This window comes from Hypanus sabinus, chromosome 19 (genome assembly GCF_030144855.1).
Source record: "Hypanus sabinus isolate sHypSab1 chromosome 19, sHypSab1.hap1, whole genome shotgun sequence".
In the NCBI taxonomy this organism is placed as follows: Eukaryota; Metazoa; Chordata; class Chondrichthyes; order Myliobatiformes; family Dasyatidae; genus Hypanus; species Hypanus sabinus.
Genome location: NC_082724.1, coordinates 24,532,803 through 24,549,238, shown reverse-complemented (window position 1 = coordinate 24,549,238; position 16,436 = coordinate 24,532,803). Strand labels below are relative to the sequence as shown.

The 16,436-nt window shown below is 47.7% G+C and overlaps 1 protein-coding gene across 3 annotated transcripts; it reads right to left on the bottom strand.

The window, feature by feature from the left end:
* Window positions 1–363: 363 nt before the first annotated feature.
* LOC132377816 (filamin-B-like) lies at window positions 364–14,706 on the bottom strand. 3 transcript variants are annotated; one of them, XR_009506780.1, is made up of 4 exons: window positions 10,877–11,270; window positions 10,206–10,368; window positions 5,389–5,583; window positions 364–450 (listed from the first exon to the last, which is right to left on the bottom strand). XR_009506780.1 is itself a non-coding variant. In XM_059944212.1 (4 exons), the coding sequence occupies exons 1-4, from the start codon at window positions 14,124–14,126 to the stop codon at window positions 410–412; spliced, it is 438 nt and encodes a 145-aa protein (XP_059800195.1). In that variant the 5' UTR covers window positions 14,127–14,706; the 3' UTR covers window positions 364–409. The 3 variants fall into 3 exon arrangements, 1 of the variants encoding a protein (XP_059800195.1); XM_059944212.1 differs by lacking the exon at window positions 10,877–11,270 and adding an exon at window positions 14,088–14,706; XR_009506781.1 differs by lacking the exon at window positions 5,389–5,583 and having other exon boundaries at window positions 386–450.
* Window positions 14,707–16,436: the final 1,730 nt, after the last annotated feature.

Here is a 16,436-nt window from a genome sequence, read left to right as displayed (position 1 = left end):
TGAATTACATCATTCTTAAGATAGACAATATCTTCCACTGAAAGTATAAGTATACACAGCTCCCTTGAAAATTTTAAAACAACAATGAGGAAGCAACAATTTTGCCACTTTACTGATAAGGAACAACTGATCTGCATAACCCAAGGGTTCTTTGAAAGCAAACACAACGAAATCTGCAGATGCTGGAAATTCAAGCAACACACATAAAATACTGGTGGAACACAGCAGGCCAGGCAGCATCTATAGGAAGAAGCACTGTCAACGTTTCGGGCCGAGACCCTTTGTCAGGACATGACGGGTGCCGATGCTTTTTTTTGCTGGTGGGGGAGGGGGGATCGTTGTATGCTGCCACTTACGTGCAGGTGGGAGGGGAGCTGGGGGGGTTCTTTGGGGTTGCAACATTTAACTGTCATTCATTCTTTGGGGGCACTCCTCTGTCTTCGTGGATGGCTGTGAAGAAAAAGCATTTCAGGATGTATATTGTATACATTTCTCTGACATTAAATGTACCTTTGAAACCTTTGAACACCATGAAACCTTATTTCCAGAAGTCAAAGTCATAATTGATGCAATTATGTGATGCTGATTTACTAGTTTATACAGGTTTGTGCCACTATAGGATACTCATATGTAGCATTTTATTTCATCTTTTCAAAGTTCAAAAAGTTCAAAGTAAATTTTAGTCAGTAATAGCAGTCAAACTCAAAAAACTGCATTGATAATTCCCCATAAAGCGTTAAATTTAACTTGTAGAAGCCTCAGAATCAAGTTCTAGTTTTAAGATTGTACTCCATTTCTTCATCTCCAACAAAAATTTTATTCAGGATAATTAAATGATACAGTAATGTAAGCCTGTTAAACAATTAACAAAAATGAGATATAACTAATAGATTGTAGTACAATGTAAAGTTAAATGGTGTTCTAGAGCTCCATTTAAAATATCATGCAGAGATACTGTAACTCCAGACTGAAACCAAACTTTGTCCACGACTATCTAGCAAACCTCGGATCTTTGGAATTTGGGAAGAATCTGAATAACACAGGGAAAACCGACATGCAGACAGCACCTCTGTTCCTGGCACTCTGAACTAATGAGACACACACAAAATACTGGAGGAAGCCAGGTGGCATCTATGGAAAAGGGTAAATAGTAGGCGTTTCAAGCTGAGACCCTTCTACAGGACTTAGAGGGAAGGGGGATAGAGACGCCTGAATTAAAAGGATGTGGTAGGGGAAAGAGGCTGGCTGGAAGCTGATTGGTAAAGCCAGGTGGGTAGGAAAGGTCAAGGGCTGGAGAAGGAAGAATCTGACGGGACAGGAGAGAAGACAATATGAGAAAGGGAAGGAGGAGGAAACACAGGCAAAAGTAATAATAGGTGAGAAGAAGTAAAAGGTCAGACTGGGGAATGGGGGCAGGCAATTTTGTTCACCGAAAGGAGAAACTGATATTCACTCCATCAGGTTGGAGGGCACCCAGACAGAATATGAGATGTTGCTCCTCCACTGAGGGCGGCCTAATCTTGGCACAAGTGCAGGCCGTGGATCAATATGTTGGAACAGGAATGGGAATCGGAATTAAAATGTTTGGCCACCGGGAAGTCCCACTCATGGAGGATAGAGCAGAGGTGCTCAATGAAGCTGTCTCCTAATTTACGCCAAGTGTCACCAGTGTAGAGAAGGCCACATCAGGAGCACTGGACACAATGGACGACCCCAGCAGATTCACGGGTGAGGTGTTGCCTCACCTGGAAAGGGCCCTGAATGAAGGTGAAGGAGGAGGTGTATGGGCAGGCGTAGTACTTTGGCTACTTGCAGGAGGGTAAGTGCATGGAGGGAGATTAGTGGGTAGGTGGGGGGTAAACAATTGCACGTGAATTACAGAGGGAGCGATCCCTGTGAAAAGCAGGGGTGGGCAAGGGGAGGTAATGGTATATTTAGTGGTAGGGTCCCTTTGGAGATGGCAGAAGTTGTGAAGGCTATTGGGTGGTAAGGACACGAAGGAACTCAATCACTATTTCAATGGTGGGAAGATGGGGTGAGTGCAGTGTTTGGGAATTGGAGGAAAAATTAATCAGGTCTCTGTCTCTATTTCCTTATTGATTAAAAAAAGTCATATGCCCTTTATCCTTTTACAAATGATCTAAATCTAAGTCTGCTTACTTTATCCCTCTGCTGAGGAAAACACTTCTATTTTCTCTGGTTCTTTCAGTTTTCACACATCGTCATACTTCAGCTTCCACTGTTTGAAAAAATAAAACAACCATCTTACCCAATCTTTCCTCAGAGCTACAAATTTCCCATTTTTGTCATCATTAAATCTTCTCTACACCTCTTATGCAATCACAACTTTTCTGCAATGTGGCTATCAGAACTGTATACTTCACTTCTCTATAAATGGTGGGTGATCATCAGCACTGACCTGGTAGGGTGAAGGGTATATTTGTTTACCACCTCCACAACTCTATAAATAGCTTGAGCAGCAAAAGTAAAATAATTCATATACCCCTTTATAAAGAAAGAAAATAAAACTGTCAAAACTTACTTGGGCCTTTCACCACTACTATCAGGTCACCACTCTCAGCCCCTTTAGCAAAGACTTCGAAGTCAGCAACTTGGTGAATTCACCGTCCTTACTCAGTAGCATGACAGGCACCAGGGTCTCTAACATAAAAGTCTCTCAGATCAAAAGGAATAAAATACTAGGAAATAACTATCACTTGTACTAAAAATTGGGCACAGGTATATCAAACAAGTTAACAGTGATATCTGATTGAAACAAACCCAGAAGTCCCACTACTCTATAATCATAATTGTCTACAACACTATCGAACTTCTTGTCAAGTTAGCATAGATGACAGTACATCTCTGACAGATGTTTCTTTTGAATTAAGTACATTCAGGGAAGATAACTGGGATTCAATGCAAACATGAGAATTGGCCAATACTGGGCGGGTCCTGACACATTCACAGAGCTGCTTAAATCTTCATACACACACATATTCAAATCAAGCTAACTGAGATTTGGCCACACCTCATGCAACATTTCTTCTGCACTCAACCCATTCATACTCTATTTATACAGAAGAGGGAGGCAGGCTGAATGACTCCCTCCCCCAGAGCAGTGAGGCACAAAGGCACTAAGGCTGATTTATATTTCTGTGTAGCAGCCGATGCCGCAACCTTCATAAGTGGCCTGCGCCATTGTGAGCATTTATACCTGTGTGTTGGTGTGTCTGTGTCATTCTGCAATTCACCGCCAAAACACAGTTGGCGGTGGGGTTTCTAATGGAGACTGAGCGCATCATGTTGGAGTTGGAGCTAGTAAATGTTGAACAAGGGTTACTTTTATTGAAATTACTGCAACACAGAAAAGAGAGAAGACGTCAGAGGAGATGGGATGTATGACCACTGAACGGATTGAGGCAGAAGGAGGGTGAATTTTCTGTGCTTGTCCGGCTACTGAGAGACATGGATGAGGAAATGCATTTCAAATATTTTGGATGTTGGCAGGTAGATTTGACGATATGGTTCATCGTCTCTGATCATTTATTTCGCATCAGTGTAGACATAGTATGCCTATAGACAGGAGTTAATGCGATGCTACCAAGCGGACCAATCACAGTTGTTGCGGTCTGTGTTGCCATGACGCACAGTTACATTTTTGGAGAGGGACGTGTCAGGCTATGGCGTAGGGTACAGCGTAGGTTATGCAGCTACGCCATACCTATGCCGTTCATTTGACGCAGAAGAATAAATCAGCCTTAAAGGTCCACCAGTGCCTTTTGCAGAGCCTCTAGCAAGAGATATAGGGAATCTTGAATGAAATGCAAGGAATCCAGTGGAGGACAAAAGGAGCCCTTGTCAGGAGAGAGCTTAAAGAATGACCCTTCCCCTTAACAGCTCAATGAACTCCCTCTCCTGGCAGTATTCCCTCCATATTGCATACAGTGTGGAGTGGGAACCCCATTCACTTGCTCCTTCGGGACCCCAGCTTTGAACACCACCATAACATTTCCTTATGGGCCATTCGGAAACCCCAACTCCTCGTCTACTTATCCAACTTTCATACCTGGCTACATGCACATCCTTTGACATACTCCAAACCCTGCAACAACTGAATGGCTGCATTTACAAGATGACTGACTGTTGGTCCTATTGAGGACAGCACTACCCCTTTCAAGTGGAGAGCTGCTGCTGTAACCAGATGCCCTACCAACATCCTCTCATGGGCTATCACTATCACTGTATAATTCTGTAATAAGATCCCACTGGCAAAGAGCCTTAGTGCCTTCCTCTACTGGGTTCCATTTCACTCGGGGCTTTAAATCGTGCATATGGGACTGCCTGATCACTTGCCTGGCCTGTACTGTTTTGGGTACATAGGGGACAGTCCTAGGATTCCACTCTACCCTCTCTTCCCATTTTTACCATCCAGCCAGACATCCCACATCCACCCAAGGATCATTGCCTACCACATCAAGGCTTGGACTTTAATGGGATCTGGTTGCCGATTAGCCTGCTGGGCAGACTCAAATTGTTCTACTTTCATTAGCCAACAGGCTATCTCTGTATTGTCTTTTAGCTCTGATTTAGCTGAGCAGTGCAGGGCACTGACTTAGCTTCTCCACCTCATTTTTAAGGCCCACAATCATCTTGTGCTGGTGCCTTATGATGGTTGCAAACAGCCAGAAGGCATCCCTCCAGCTATTCTTTCTCCCGGAGAATCCTACCACGTTACATTAGGATGTGGTGTCCAGTTTCAACCCCGTGGAAATCTAACTGGCCTGACCAATCTACGGGCGTCCTGGAACCTATCAGTAAGTTGGTGAGACTCCCAAATCTCGCACTGTTTTACGTCCACCGCATGACCTGGCGTTGCTCTTACAGGGGTGGGGGGCTGTCCTCTGTTCATATAAACTTCTAAAGATAGTCACCTTCCACTCAATCAGCTCAAACCCTGCTCACAGTGCCAAATATTATGAGGAAGCAGGTTCACAGGTTTGGTGAATGAGACAGAAGACACTGATTACGAATAAGCACACTAATCATTTATTTACAAACAATAAATATCCAAGTTACTCAAACAACAAAGATAAATATTCAGCAAACATGTAAGAGTGTGCACGAGCCTCCTAAGTCTGGAGCATACTTTCCCAATGGCTCTTCAGCACAGGTCGTGACCTCAGTGTGAAGCTGGCTCTGGGGATGAATGATCCTCGGCCTCCCCCACATGCCATTCTTACACTTCTGAGGTAGCTGAAACCAGACACTAGTGCAAGGCAAAGAATGGGAAAGAGATGCTGCATACCTCAAATGGGCTAATCAATGGCAGGTACAGTAGAAGTGGCTTTCCAAAGGCAAGTAGACTAAACCCTTACAACCACCTACCTTCGCTGATATTGACAAAATATGGATTCTTAGGTATAGGTGAATCAGCAAATACTATTCGGATTGTATGATGCCCTGGGTGTGAGGGCCTGTAGCTGCACCGGTTGGTATTATTCCCCTTATCTTCAATTGTCACATTGATGTTATGACCTTGGGGATCCACAATTACCACCTCAACATTGCCAACTCCAGCACCTTCAAGAAACACAGATGGCATATTTGTACTTTAACTTGCACTCTAAATCACCTGAAGATTCAAACAGTGATTAAACAGTTGAAACCTTCAAGTTTAGTATCATTGGGCAACTCCAAATTCCAAGCAGAAATTTTAGAAAATGATTCAGCAATTATAGATACTTGCAAATTTTACTCAATTAATAATGCTCCTAATAACATTACAGCATACTCAAGTAGGTTAAAACAATTTTGCTCTTAATCAAAATACATAATATCCAGTTTCTGACGGGTATTATTTATCCAAGATGCTCAAGTTGACCAGTGCAATTAAGTACAAAGGATGAGTTGAAGCATACTACTTTATGGGAGGAATAAATGAGACATTGTGGCGGCTCTTTTCCTAGCGTATGCGAACCGACTCACAATTAGATAGCCTACGGGGGTTTGCGAGCACAGAGCTTTGGAGCCTCTTCGCCATGGGGGGCCGGTTGACAGAGGCTTAAAAGTGAGGCTGAAGTTTTCGAATAAAGTTTTTCCTTCGACTGCAGTTACCGACTCCGTGTCGTAATTTTAGCGCTGTTTGTAGCACACCGCTACAATTGGTGACCCCGACGGTCCAAGCGATTTTTGGACCAGAAATGACCGACGCCGCCTCTGTTCATGCGGTTTCGTTGAAACTGCCGGGTTTCTGGACACAGCGCCCGGACCTATGGTTCCAGCAAGCCGAAGCCCAATTCCACGTTCGCCGGATCACCTCAGAAGACACCCGCTACTACTACGTGGTGGGCTCCCTCGACCAGGACACAGCTGCCCAGGTTGCGGAGTTCGTACAGTCGCCCCCGGCAGACGGCAAGTACACGGAATTCAAAGCCCTGCTCCTCAGGACTTTCGGACTCTCACGGCGCGAGCGGGCTGCCCGTTTACTGCACCTGGATGGCTTGGGCGACAGACCTCCGTCGGCTTTAATGAACGAGATGTTGTCTCTGGCCGAGGGACACACAGGCCTCATGTTTGAGCAGGCATTCCTGGAGCAGCTGCCCGAGGACATACGCCTGCTGCTGTCCGACGCGGATTTCAGTGACCCCCGGAAGGTGGCAGCCCGGGCGGACTTGCTGTGGAATGCCAAAAAGGTGAGCGGGGCGTCCATCGCACGGATCTCCCAGCCACGCTCCCGGCAGCAAACCAGTCCAGGCCCGGCCGCAGAGCCCACTAACCCCCGGCCCAATGACCACTGGTGCTTCTACCACCAGCGGTGGGGCGCAGAAGCCCGCCGTTGCCGCCCGCCCTGCCAGTTCCCGGGAAACGCCAGGGCCAGCCGCCGCTGATGGCTACGGCGGCTGGCCATCGGGATAGCCTCCTGTATGTGTGGGATAGCAGGTCGGGACGCCGCTTTTTGGTCGATACTGGGGCTGAGGTCAGCGTTTTACCTCCGACAAGTTACGACACTCGCAGCAGGGCACCGGGTCCCCCCCTGAGGGCCGTGAATGGCAGCACAGTAAGGACCTATGGCACCCGTCAGGTGCAGCTACAGTTCGGCCCCAGCCAGTTCACGTGGGACTTCACACTGGCCGCCGTAGCCCAACCGCTTCTGGGTGCGGATTTTTTGCGAGCTCACAGCCTGCTGGTTGACCTGCCCAGGAAGAGACTGGTACACGCCGAGACCTTTCAGACGTTCTCCCTGGGCGCGGCCCAGTTGCCAGCCCCTCACCTCGGCTCCATCACGCTGTCCGACAACGACTTCACCAGGGTCCTGGCGGAGTTCCCATCGGTTCTGGCACCGCAGTTCACAGCAGCCATGCCCAGGCACGGCGTACAGCACCACATCCCGACACAGGGACCACCCCTCCATGCCCGTGCTCGGCGGCTTCCCCCGGACAAGCTCCGACTGGCGAAGGAGGAGTTCCAGAGAATGGAGGAATTGGGGATCATCCGGCGGTCCGACAGCCCCTGGGCTTCCCCCCTGCACATGGTGCCCAAAGCGACGGGGGGCTGGAGACCGTGCGGCGACTACCGCAGGCTGAACGAGGCTACCACACCGGACCGCTACCCTGTGCCGCACATTCAGGACTTTGCGGCAAACCTGCACGGCGCCCGGATCTTCTCCAAGGTCGACCTTGTCCGAGGGTACCATCAAATCCCGATGCATCCTGACGACGTCCCCAAGACGGCTCTCATCACCCCGTTTGGCCTCTTCGAGTTCCTCCGCATGCCGTTCGGCCTGAAGAATGCCGCACAGACGTTCCAGCGGTTAATGGACGCGGTGGGACGGGACCTGGACTTCGCGTTCATCTATTTGGATGACATCCTCATAGCCAGCGGCAGTCGTCAGGAGCATCTGTCCCACCTCCGTCAACTCTGCGCCCGACTGAGTGAGTACGGTCTTACAATTAACCCTGCCAAATGCCAGTTCGGACTTGATACCATTGACTTCCTGGGCCACAGGATTACTAAAGACGGGGCAACCCCTCTGCCCGCTAAGGTAGATGCGGTCCGCCACTTCCCCCGACCCACCACGGTCAAAGGCCTTCAGGAATTCGTAGGTATGGTCAATTTCTACCGCCGCTTCCTCCCTTCAGCTGCCCGGATCATGCGCCCCCTGTTCGCCCTGATGTCGGGTCCGAGCAAGGACATTACCTGGGACGAGGAGTCCGCCGCCGCTTTCGTTCAAACGAAGGAAGCTTTGGCTGACGCCGCAATGCTAGTACATCCCAGAATGGACACCCCTACCGCCCTCACAGTGGACGCATCAAACACGGCAGTCGGTGGGGTGCTGGAGCAGCTCATCGCAGGTCGCTGGCAACCCCTGGCGTTTTTCAGCAAACACCTGCGGCCACCCGAGCTCAAGTACAGTGCTTTTGACCGGGAACTGTTGGCGCTCTACCTGGCAATCCGGCATTTCAGGTACTTCCTAGAAGGTCGGCCCTTCACCGCGTTCACGGACCACAAACCGCTTACCTTTGCGTTTACGAAAGCATCCGACCCCTGGTCATCCCGCCAGCAACGCCACCTGTCCTACATCTCTGAATACACAACGGATGTCCGGCACGTCTCGGGTAAGGACAATGTCGTGGCGGATGCGCTCTCTCGCCCTACCGTTCATGCCCTTTCCCAAGGGGTAGACTTTGAGGCACTGGCAGAGGCACAGCAGGTAGATGAGGAGATTCCGAGTTACAGGACTGCAGTCTCTGGTTTGCGGCTCCAGGACTTCCCCGTGGGCCCAGGTGAGAGGACCCTACTCTGTGACGTCGCCACCAACCAGCCCCGTCCGGTCGTCCCCGCAGCCTGGCGGCGACGTGTTTTCGACTCCATTCATAACTTGGCGCATCCCTCCATCCGGACAACTGTCCGGATGGTTTCCAGCAGGTTCGTTTGGCACGGACTCCGCAAACAGGTCAGTGAATGGGCCAGGACGTGCATGCACTGCCAGACGGCCAAGGTTCAGCGGCACACCAAAGCCCCACCGCAGCAGTTCCATCCCGCCCACCGGCGTTTCGACCACATTCATGTGGATATCGTGGGCCCCCTGCCAGTGTCGCGCGGAGCGCGTTACCTCCTGACTATCGTGGACCGGTTCACAAGATGGCCAGAGGCGGTCCCGCTCACCGACACCACCTCCGAATCTTGCGCCCGAGCCCTGATCGCCACCTGGATATCCCGCTTTGGTGTACCAGCCCACGTTACCTCCGACAGAGGCGCCCAGTTCACCTCCAGCCTGTGGTCAGCTATGGCCAGCCTTTTGGGGACTCAGCTGCACCACACCACTGCCTACCACCCACAGTCGAACGGGCTAGTGGAGCGTTTCCACCGTCACCTGAAGTCGGCCCTCATGGCCCGCCTGCGAGGAGCCAACTGGGCGGACGAGCTTCCCTGGGTCCTTCTCGGCATCCGCACAGCGCCCAAGGACGACCTGCACGCCTCGTCGGCCGAGTTGGTATACGGCGCGCCCCTGGCCGTCCCCGGGGAGTTCCTACCAGCCCCGAGGGGGCAAGAGGAAGAACCCGCTGCAGTCCTGGGCAGACTTCGCGAGAAGCTCGGTAACCTGGCCCCCATACCCACTTCACAGCATGGGCGGCACCCGACCTGCGTACCCAAAGACCTACGGAACTGTAAGTTTGTGTTTGTACGAAGGGGCGGGCATCGGCCACCGCTGCAGCGGCCATACGAGGGGCCGTTTACGGTGCTCCGGAACAACGGGTCCACGTTCGTGCTGGACGTTGGGGGGAAGGAGGAGGTTTTCACGGTGGACCGCCTCAAGCCGGCCCATGTGGACCTGGCGCAACCGGCCGAGTTTCCGGCGCCTCGGCGCAGAGGCCGACCTCCCAAGCAGGTTCTGGCCCAGGCTGTGGACATTGGGGGGTGTATCGCCGGTTCTGGGGGGGGGTTATGTGGCGGCTCTTTTCCTAGCGTATGCGAACCGACTCACAATTAGATAGCCTACGGGGGTTTGCGAGCACAGAGCTTTGGAGCCTCTTCGCCATGGGGGGCCGGTTGACAGAGGCTTAAAAGTGAGGCTGAAGTTTTCGAATAAAGTTTTTCCTTCGACTGCAGTTACCGACTCCGTGTCGTAATTTTAGCGCTGTTTGTAGCACACCGCTACAACATGTACTTATTTGCTCCTTTGTCTTCAGATATCAGTTTACCTGCTGTGTAAATGTCAAAGTAAGTGGGCTTATTGGCAAAATTTCCTGAAGATTCCAAGCCAGGTCCTCGTGCTGTTACCTTATCGGCATCACCATGGGCCTTATCAATGTTGACTTCAAAAGGACTTTTAGATATGTGCTGCCCAGCAAATAGAACTGTAATCTGTAAAGAAACAGAGAATTATTGTAGGATTAGTGTAAACTAATCTTACAAAGTGATTGCGTCACTGACTGAATGTGCTGAAGTGTTCTTTTTCAATCTGTCTGTGTTATTGTGACTCATTCCAGCAGAAATTCCTGTACCATTCAGCCTTTAGCCTTTCAGCTTTAAAGCAGATGGGATCCTTCATTATTTCCTACAACAGTTTCTTAGTGTATTACAACTTTCTTACTGTTCTGACCACAAAAATCGGTATGAATTTGGGCCAGTCAAAGCACAGGCTATCACCATGACAACCACTAACAGTTTTAGCTTCCTACACCATTTGCAAGTAATCACGATCAGGCCTCTACAAGGAAAACAAAGTGGTGCCTTATCATCTCTTCAGACTGCGGCAGGAGGGAGGGAGGGTCAGAAAGGCAAGATTAACAGAACAGCCCTGATAACAAGGTCAGTTCAGATAAATACTCCAATAAAGAGCCACAACAATAGTCACAAGTTTGGCACTCACCTTATGAGGGCCTGCAACCTTTGGCACATAAACTACAGAGTAGGTCTTGTTTTTGTCATTGTTGTTGGTTACCTTTGACTGATGGGAATTCAAGATTATAAAGGAGCTAAAAGCATATCAGTATCAGTTTTATTATTGACATGTGTTGGGAAATCTTTTGATGTTGCATATGCTGTTACATATATGAACTGAAGCAGCTTTCAGGCCAACCCAATTCTTCTCACTAGAGTCGGTCACAAGAGTGACCAATTCCACAAGCAATAGTTGAGCGATTGTAGTGCGAAGATTAGACCTGTTACTAGGAGGATTCCTTTGTTCCAGAAAGTGCAAAGCAGCTTTAGGAATAGTTCTGGTGAAAGATATTATACTGCCTTAGTGTTTTTACTAAAGTGAAACATTTTCCAGGTACTGCTCTTCTACACTCACTTCATTTCGTCTTGAACCCACCTGGACTCAGACGGGTGCTAACATGTAATGATTGGATTTACACAGAAGCCTTATTTTAGAAAGCAATTACAATAAACGAGAACCCATTGCTAAGAAAATAGCATTTACGATATTATGATATAGTTAAGCAATTAATGTTATCTTTATGAAGGTAAAAGTACTGACAGACCTGTAAGCTGTTAGCAGGTGAACCAATAGTGTATTTGCATTTACAAAAGTTATGTTAAGTCTCAGAATAAATTCAGGAACAGCTTCTTCCCCTCTGCCATTTGATTTCTAAATGGACTTTGAACCCATGAGCATTGCCTCAATTTTTTTTCTGTTTTTGTACTACTTTTAACTATTTAATATACATATTATTGACTGTTATTTATTTATTTATTCTATATTTATCATGCATTGCATTGTACCACTGCCGCTAAGTCAGCAAATTTCACAACATATGCCAATGATATTAAACCTGATTCTGATTCTGAAATGCTAAGCATGCACAGGCTAACATGAATTAACACTGTGATTCATCTCATTCCAAGCCCAAGAGGGATTGTTTTACCCAATGCTGGTTTCTTTGGTTAAATCAGTGATTCTCAATATGGGCCATATGGCCACCCCAGGGGACCATACCAGCTTTTGTAGGAGCCATAGGAGTTTCTGGATGGGCCATAAGTTTGGAGTTTTAAATAAAGATTACTAAAATACAAAAATAAAACAGAAATGAATATGCCATTTAAGTGGAACCCAGAATGAAATGAATGGGAAAATATACTAGATTATGCAAATGAAGTAGCTAAACAACTAAGTCTGTGTGTGTCTAGCCTGCCCCTCTCCACACCCAGCCCCAAACCACAAACTGCAGATTGGACAGGGCTGTCTGCAGCAAGAGCAGCCAGCGAGTATGCAGCAGGAGGCTGGTTCTATGTGCCTTCCACTGACTGTGTTATCATACTTATAAAATCCTGTATGGCATTAAGGCTGTAGTTACTGCGGTGGGGTCATCTGTCAGAAATGGCTAAACATGATCTACCACTGCATCACTATCTACCACTACAACTTCAATTAAATCCTGATACCTATATTTTGAAAGGAAATTAACTTTTCTTGGCGAGTGCATACTCTTCATTGTCACATAGAATTTGCATTTATAGTAGCATTTAAAAAAATATTTCCCTAAAAATTATTTTAAATTACTGTCTAAAAAGCTAGTTTTATTCTTACATGTATATTCAACGATGATACTTTTTCACTAGATTATTCTTTCGTGCTTACTGATTTTCTATAGAGCCTACTCACACAATTGTAATTGTGCTACTGTTTCAGAATCAGAATCAGGTTTCATATCACTGGCATATGTTATGAAATTTAGCAGGCCAGGCAGCATCTTTGGATAAGAGGGAACAGTTGATGTTTTTGGCCAAAACCCTTCACCAGGACAGAGTCTCGGCCTGAAATGTTGACTGTTTACTCTTTTCCAAAGAGCATCTTTGCCTGGCCTGCTGATTGCCTGCAGCATGCCTGGCCTGCTGATTGCCTGCAGCATGCCTGGCCTGCTGATTGCCTGCAGCATGCCTGGCCTGCTGATTGCCTGCAGCATGCCTGGCCTGCTGATTTCCTCTAGCACACTGTTTGTGTTGCTTGTATTTCCAGCATTTGCAGATTTTCTTGCGTCGTGAAATTTGTTGTCTTTGCAGCAGCAGTACAATGCAATATTTATAGAAAAAGCGTGAATTACAGTGTATATATATATATATAAAACAGTTAAATAGCCTGTGCAAAATATGCTTAAAAAGTAGTGAGGTAGTGTTTGTTGGTTCAATGAACATTCAGAAATCAGATGGCAGAGGGGAAGAAGCTGTTCCTGAATCATTAAGTGTGTGTCTTCAGGCTTCTGGACCTGACAGTAGCAATGAGAACAAGGCATGTCCTGGGTGATGGGGGTCCTTAATGGTTAACTCCGTCTTTGAGGAATTGCTCCTTGAGGATGTCTTGGATACTCCGGAGGCTAGTGGCCATGATGGAGCTGACTTTGATCTTGTGCAGTCGCACCCCGCCATGCCAGACGATTAAGGGAGATATAGTTTCCATACTGGGGAGTGATGCAGCCAGTCAGGATGCTCTCAATTGTGCCCTTGTGGAAAGTTGTTAGGATTTGGGGGTCCATACCAAACTTCCTCAACGGTCTGAGGTGAAAGAGGTGCTGTTGTGCCTTTTTCACCACACAGCTGGTGTGTACAGACCATGTGAGATCCTCGGTGATGTGGATGCCGAGGAACTTGAAGCTGTTTACCCTCTCAACTCCTTTTCGAGGAACTCGAGTGCAACGGACACGTTCTCCAGCTGCATTTGCCTGAAGGTGGGTCGCTGGTGATACTTGCGATACATTTTCTTTTGGCTCAGGACCTCGAGCAGGGCGATGAGCCGCAGCCCGTCCGCCAAGTCGCTCTGTAGGTTGTGGATGCGCTTGTTCACGCACTTCAGGTGCTCGTTGCACCAACGGGTGAACGTGTTCTGCTGTATCTTTTTCCATGGCGCGTCCTCGGCCAGGTCCTTCTCGGTCACCGGCATTTCGGCGTCTTTGTCCTCCTGAGGCTGGGGCTGGTGCTGCAGCTCCGGCTCCCTCCTCTGCACATGCGTACTCATACTGTCGCCTCCCCTTCCAATGCCTGAAACAGCGCACCCTGACGCTTCCCCCATCATTTGGGGGATTTTAAGCATGCTAGCTTGAAAAGGTCAGTAAATAATTACATCAACAAATCCCGTACATTACCAGAGGAAGCAACATACTGGACCACTGTTGCACTATCATTCTTCGCGCTCATTTGGGGAAGTCTGATCTCCTGACTGTACTTCTGCACCCTGAGTATAGGCAGAGACTGACGACTGCAGCACCAGTAGTGAACACCAAGAAGGCATGGACAGGGGAAGCACAGGACTGCTTTGAATCGGTGGACTGGACTGTATTCAGGGATTCATCTTTGAATCTGGATGAATAAGCTGCAGTTGTTACCAACTTTGTTAAAACCTCTGTGGGTGAGTGTGTGCCTACGAAAACTTGCTTTACATTCCCAAACCAAAAGTTGTGGATGGACCGACAAGTTTGTAGTTCTGTGGCGTTTAAGTCTGGTGACCCAGGCCTGTCCAAAAAAAAAAACCAGGTATGACTTATGGAGGGCTATTTCAAGAGTCTATAAACAATTCCAAGCAAAGCTGGAGGCGACTTCAGATGCACGTCAACTCTAGCAGGGTTTGCATGACTTTACTTCCTATCAAGCGAAACCCAACATCATGGATGACAGCATTGCTGCACTACCAGACGAGCTCAATGTGTTCTACGTCCGCTTTGAAAGGGAGAATATAACTACAGCAGTGAGGATCTTGCAGCACCCGGTGACCCTGTGACCTCTGTCTTTCAGGAGCGCGAATCCTCACAAGGGGTAGGGCCCGATTGTGTATCTGGTAAGTCTCTGAAAACTTGTGCCAACTAACTGGCGGGTATATTCAAAGACACTTTCAATCTCTGACTGCTATGGTCAGAAGTTCTCACCTGCTTCAAAATGGCAACTATTCTACTGGTACCCAAGAAGAGTAGTGTGAGCTGTCTTAACAACTGTCGTCCAGTAGCACTCACGTCTACGGTGATGAAATGCTTTGAGAGGTTGGTCATGGCTAGAATAAACTCCTACCTCAGCAAGATCCTGGACCCACGACAATGTGCCTATCGCCACAATAGGTCAACAGCAGACGCAATGTCTACAGCTCTTCACACCTGGACAATACAAACACCTATATCAGGGTTCTCTTTGAAGACTATAGCTCTGCGTTTAACACCATCATTCCTACATCCTGATCGAAAAGCTACAGAACCTGAGCCTCTGCAATTGGATTCTCGAGTCCTAACCGGAAGACCGGAATAACATCTCCTCCTTGCTGACAATCAACACTGGTGCACCTCAGAGGTGTGTGCTTAGCCCACTGCTCTACCCTCTCCATACCCATGACTGTGTGGCTAGGCATAGCTCAAATGCCATCTATGAATTTGCTGGCAGAATCCCAGATGGTGACGAGAGGGCGTACATGAGTGAGATATACCAGCTAGTTGAGTGGTGTCGTAGCAACAATCTTGAACTCAACATCAGTAAGGCCAAAGAGCTGATTGTGGGGTTTCGGAAAGGGCAATTCGAGGGAATACGAACCAATCCTCATAGAGAGATCAGAAGTGGAGCGAGTGAGCAAATTCAAGTTCCTGGGTGTCTATATCCCTAAGGATCTAACCTGATTGCAACACATCGATGCAGCTATAAAGAAGGCAAGACAGCAGCTATATTTTGGGGAGATTTAATTTGTCCTGAAACACTGGAGAACTTCTACAGATGTACGGTGGAGAGCATCTTGATAGGCTGCATCATTGACTGGTACGGGGGGGGGGGGAGCGGTGCTATTGCACAGGATCGAAAGAAGCTTCAGAAAGTTGCAAGATTATTCAGCGCTATCTTGGGTATCTTCCGCAGTATCCAAGATACCTTCAAGGAGCGGTGACATGTCCATTATTAAGGACCACCACCACCTGGGCCATGCCGTCTTCTCACTGTTACCATCAGGTAGGAGATACAGAAGCCTGAAGGCACACACTCAGCAATTCAGGAACAGCTTCTCCCAGTCTGCCACCTAATTCCTAAATGGGCGTTAAACCCATGAACATTACCTTATATTTTATTATTTCTGTTTTTGCACTATTTTTAATTGAACTGTTTAATATACATATATATGCTTACAGTAATTGATTCCACACCCCCCCCTCACCATATTTATTGTGTATTGCACTGTACTGCTGCCGCTAAATTGAGAAATTTCACGATATTTGCTGGGGCTATTAAATCTGATTCTGATTCACTTCCTGGATCGCGGGTGTACAATTCACACACCACAGGATACTGTGCAAAGATCCTGTTTCAGTGAAATATAGACAGTCACAAAAATCTTCACTCTTGTGTTAACGACTAATTAAAGTAAATAATTTGTTGCCAAGATAATTTTAAGGTCAACCTGAAATTATTGTTGCAAGGAGAGTTCGTTGCTTCACAGCCAGTTTAACAACACACTTCACAGAATGATAAAA